The sequence below is a fragment of the Fibroporia radiculosa genome, assembly GCF_000313525.1.
Source record: "Fibroporia radiculosa TFFH 294 genomic supercontigs, scaffold6738, whole genome shotgun sequence".
In the NCBI taxonomy this organism is placed as follows: Eukaryota; Fungi; Basidiomycota; class Agaricomycetes; order Polyporales; family Fibroporiaceae; genus Fibroporia; species Fibroporia radiculosa.
Window position 1 is genome coordinate 1 of NW_012133442.1, and position 4,679 is coordinate 4,679.

Sequence of the window (4,679 nt, forward strand, 5' to 3'; positions counted from 1 at the left end):
CGGGCGGGCGGGCGGGGGTACGTACCTTGTGCATGATGCCGTCTATCGCGCCCCGCCGCTCGGCGAACGTGTCGGCGAGGTTGGCAAACTCGGCGTCGCGCGCGGCCTTGCGCTGCTGCTCCGCGTGGCCGGGGTCCTCCCACTCCTCCGTCGCGCGGAGGGCGCCGTGGGCGCGCTTGGAGCCCTTGGAGTCGGCGGAGCCGATGCCCTCCATCTGGAGGTGCATCCCGGCGAGGTCGCGCTGGAGGTCGCGGATGGAGGAGAGGTGCGCCCACAGCTCGTCCTTGGTCTGGTCTAGGGATGCGGTGCTGGGCGCGTGGACCTTGGGCCGATCGGGGGCGGGAGGGCTGACGATGACGCCTGCGACGGAGCCGGAGAAAGGGTCGTAGATGGTCTCCGCCGTGGGCGGGAGGGGCGTCGCGGTGGACGAGCGCAGAGCCAGGGTCGGCGGGCCCGGTGGGGACGAGCCTGGGTTGGGATGGTCTGGAGGGGGGAGATCGCCTGGAGCAGGCGGTGTGATGCCTTGGCTGGGCTGGAGGCCTCGTAGTTCCGCGAGAACGGCGTCATGGGGGGTAGCGAGGCCGGGCGGGGCTGTGAGGCGGTCGAGGGACGGGCGGGCGGAGAGCGAGGGGGCCGTATTGGGAGAGTGTTGTATTCTGGATGGAGGACGCTCGTCAGGGGATGATGGCGAGGGCGGGCGGTCTCCAGGCTTTGAGGTAAGGCGCCATGAAGGTGGAAGCATGGCCGTGAGTGTTCAAGAGCACTTGCCATTTCGGGCCCATCCTGTGCAGAATCGTGATGCGGCGGCATGTTCCGAGCAAGTCGAGTCGACAAATTCAGGGAGGATTCACCCAGCTGGGCCCCTCTGGGAATGGGTGATGCATGGCAGACTACTCTCTCGGTCTCTCGCTCGCAGGCTGTTCTGTCCAGCCGTATGTTCGCCGAGCAACGCCAAGCACACTCGAGCATTTTTACAGAATGTTCAGCATTGCCAGGGGCACGGGCACCGTGCCTCCCATTGGGTTCACATTGTTTCATCGCCTGATCCGCTACCACTAGCCTCCGTCTCCCGCAGCCTGTGCGCGACACCCGCCCCATACATACCAATTCGATAGACCAGGCGCACCCCGCGTCTCTCCGTTGTTGGCCCTCCCCCCCTCCCTCCAAGTCGGCTGCAAGCAGGCACGCCACCGTCCCGGACGGTCACTAGCATTGTTCAGCCATTATGCGCGCGGCCAGCGCCGTGTGGGCCGAGCAGACGCGGTGTGTGTGGACCCTACCTAATTGCGCAACGCCTTGGGAGCAAACGAAATCATATTCTGCCTAGCGATCGATGTGCATCTCGATGCCAATAGCAACTATCGGGAGGCTCGAAGCTTAATCGCACACGATGTTGCCCACGCCTCAATCAGCAAGGGCCGTGATGATGATGCTGCTGCGCACAGACGGTTTCTGTTCAACGTTCAGGAATCATGGACTGCGCCTATCCCGCGGGCGATCGAACTAGCAGCGTCCCAACCTGTTTTTCTGCCGTAACGCGCGTGCGTAAGCGGAGTTGGACGACGGTGGGTGCATTCTAGACAGACCGTCAAATATATGTGGTGTGCACTCAGCGACCATTCCAACGTCGTCCTGGCGGCGTGCGCGTGCGTTCTCTATACATTCCTGATGACTCGCGTGTGCTTGATCATTGATTCGGGGTGTGGACTGCTCTCACTCGCGCCGGTGATCGGCCACGACCAACTGCAAGCGAAGGAACGCAGCTCCTCCCCACTGGGATCCGAGCAAGCAAAGTCGGAACGAGCGAGGGCTGGTGTGCGAGATCTCCTTGAAAATGCTGGGCCGGTGTGCGACATCTTCTTGAAAATGCTAGGCTGCCCCTTCGTGTGCTTCTGGCTATCGTTGAGATGCCGTATCCTTTAGCACCGTCCATGACGGGTCTCTGCATTCGGAGGGGCCTCGTGCCGGCCGTCGAATTATGTCATATGAGTACGGCGAATCATAATTGAGGGTGCGGATGCGGAGTTTGTCAATTAGTCTTGCGTTCATAATACGTCAAACCGCGTGCAAGAAAAAGACACTGGCATTGGATCAGGACGACGCGCTCCACACAAGAAGGCAGGTACATTTATCTACTCGACAAGACCCCTGCAGACTCGTCGTCAAAGGAGGGCACGGAAGGAGGGCCAAGAAGGAGTGGGAGGTATTATGCACAGCTAATTATACTTGTATGTACGCGGTTATATGCATTACTAGCTTGGCTTCATTTCACGGGGGAGTTCAAAGTCCGGCCGGGCCTCACAGGTAGCAGCGGGAAAAAGTGCTGGGGGGGAGATGGCAAGGCCACTGTCCCTTGGAGACGGCACCCTCCCATTCGGCCGCATGGGAGCGATAGAGATCAAGCGCTGCGCGAGCATTTTCGAGCTGGAGATCCGAACATGTCAGAGCGGATACGAAAGGGAAATGAGGGGGACAAATTTCGGCACCGCCGGGGGCTGAAAATGGTACGCACCGCATCGACTTTGCTGTCCTGAATTCTGCGGCGCATAAGGTGCCACATTAGGGTCTGGAGGCCGATGATTTGATTTGGAGTGCGGAGAGCATTCCGGAATGGCTGGTAGAGCGCGACGTCGCGGGTTGCAACCGCGGGATGAGGAATGCCGAGGACTGATCGGAACAAGGTGGTGAGCGGAGAGAGGGCTTTTAATGTTGGGGGTGGACACGCACCGACCAAGTCCTGCCAGAGGGAGTGTCCGACGAGCACCTTGTCCTTCATGAGGGCAGCAACGTGCTGCTGGACGTCCTTAAATGGGCGTGCCCCGTTATCTGCGAGCGGAGAGGGGACGGGTGAGGTTGGCACTGGGAAAATCAATTGGGCGGGGCGGCGGACATACTGGGGTCTAAATCTGTGGCGGAAAGGCCGGTGGTGCTAGTGCGATAATCAGACACGGGCATTGTTGGCTGGACGAATATGTCACAGAGGGTCTGGCCGCGGTAATTGACGATAGCGACGCGTCTATAAAAAAAAACAAAAGAGTGTAGAAATGGGACGGGGCTCGGGCGGGGGACGTACGCCAACATGGAAGTGCTTCCGCCTGGTCCGCAGCCGACACAAGTGGTGGCTATGCTCAAGAAGGAGTCGGGGACCGGGACGGCGAACTTCTGAGACATGAGGACGGTGTGAGAGGGGGAGAAGGGAAGGAAAGGGAAAGGCAGGGGATGGAGAGAGAGGACATTGGGGGCTGAATTTATGGGCTGGGGGGTGACGTTGGAATGCAAAGGGAGAGGGGAATAATTGGGGGACGTCGAGGACACGGAATGAGAGAGACGGGGCGACGGTGAACGGGCATGGCTGGAAGAGGATGGGCGAGAGAGAAGATCGAAGTGGCTGAATCTGAGAGAGATTTGAGCGAGTCAATCAAGATGAGGCGAATCTCGGGCTCGAACTTGCGTCGGCGACCTCGGGCAGCACAGATGTGATCCTCCCCGCGCAATCTATCGCTGCCTGCCCAATCCGTGGTCTCCGAGGGTCCGATCATCTTCATCCGTCCCAGTCTGCGCCCGCCCCCCGCCGGCCTCCGCCGTCCGAGTCGACGCGGGCGGGGGCGGGGGCGGGGTCGCTGCTCGCTGCGACCGGGGACGGCGAGGGCTGTGGATTCGCAGAGAGAGAGAGAGAGCTGAAAGTCTGGCCCGACTTGAGCCAACGTCGAAGAGGCGCAGAGAGAGAGAGAGAGAGACAGGACGAGTCACCTTTCGATAGCTGCTCTGGCGTGGCAGGCGGCGCGTTACGATCATGGCTCTCGACCACGCTCGCGCATCAGACTCAGATCCTGCGCATCGCTCCGTCGCTCACTATGAATGCCATTGCCCGACTAATTTTCGCTCTCTCTCACTACATGTTCTGCTTCCTCTTCCCTGCCGCCATCCGTGCCCGCCACAGCCGTCTCCGGACAAGCCGCCAGTGCCAACCCTCTCTGGCCCGCCGCCCGAAGCGGAGGAGCTCGCCGCGTTGAGCAGGCTGCCCCGACAGCGTGCCGTGCGCCACGTCGTGAAGAAGGACGTTCTCGGCCGCCATCTCCGCCTGGACCTGCTCGACAACCTCCTGCGATCGAACGACGTCGAGTGCCAGCCGGCTGTTCGCCTGCTTGATTGCCAGAGACGCAAGCCGCCGCCGGACCCTATCATCCACCACACGTAATCCCCACCGCCGTACGAAGCTCTGCACCAGCCCCAGTCCCAGATCCCCGCTCCTCACCGCCCGTTTCAGCGGCCGCATCAGCCGGAACACCGTCGTCGCGTCCGGCTCCAGCGTCGGCCGCGCCCGCACCATCCGTCCAAACAGCTTCAGCAGCGCGTTCAACTCGCCGGCCCCGTCCTGCTTTCCAGGCATCAGCAGCAGGTGCACAATCTCCAAGTACCGTTTCCTCCTCCACGCACTCGCCCGACCCGGCGCGTGCTCCAGGAAGCTCCTCGCCGCCGCCTCCGCCAGTGCCCGCTCCCCCATCCGCACCAGCGCACGCACAACGCAATACACGACACGCACCGGCACATGCTCCCACTCCCACGCAGTCACCGACGGCAGATGGCTCACCAGCGTACGATACCGACTTTCCCGGACCCCGGCGTCCACCCGTACCTTCTCCTTCGGCGGCCGCACCACGTCCCCCCCGTCCCGGTAC

At 61.8% G+C, this 4,679-nt stretch overlaps 1 protein-coding gene across 1 annotated transcript; it reads right to left on the minus strand.

Annotated features, from left to right (window-relative positions):
- Positions 1–2,298: 2,298 nt before the first annotated feature.
- On the minus strand, positions 2,299–4,390 carry FIBRA_06350 (uncharacterized protein; the record flags this gene model as incomplete). Its single annotated transcript, XM_012328080.1, has 6 exons — positions 2,299–2,424; positions 2,513–2,667; positions 2,728–2,859; positions 2,895–3,016; positions 3,074–3,394; positions 3,897–4,390. 6 exons carry the CDS (start codon positions 4,388–4,390, stop codon positions 2,299–2,301), a joined length of 1,350 nt encoding a protein of 449 aa, XP_012183470.1.
- Positions 4,391–4,679: the final 289 nt, after the last annotated feature.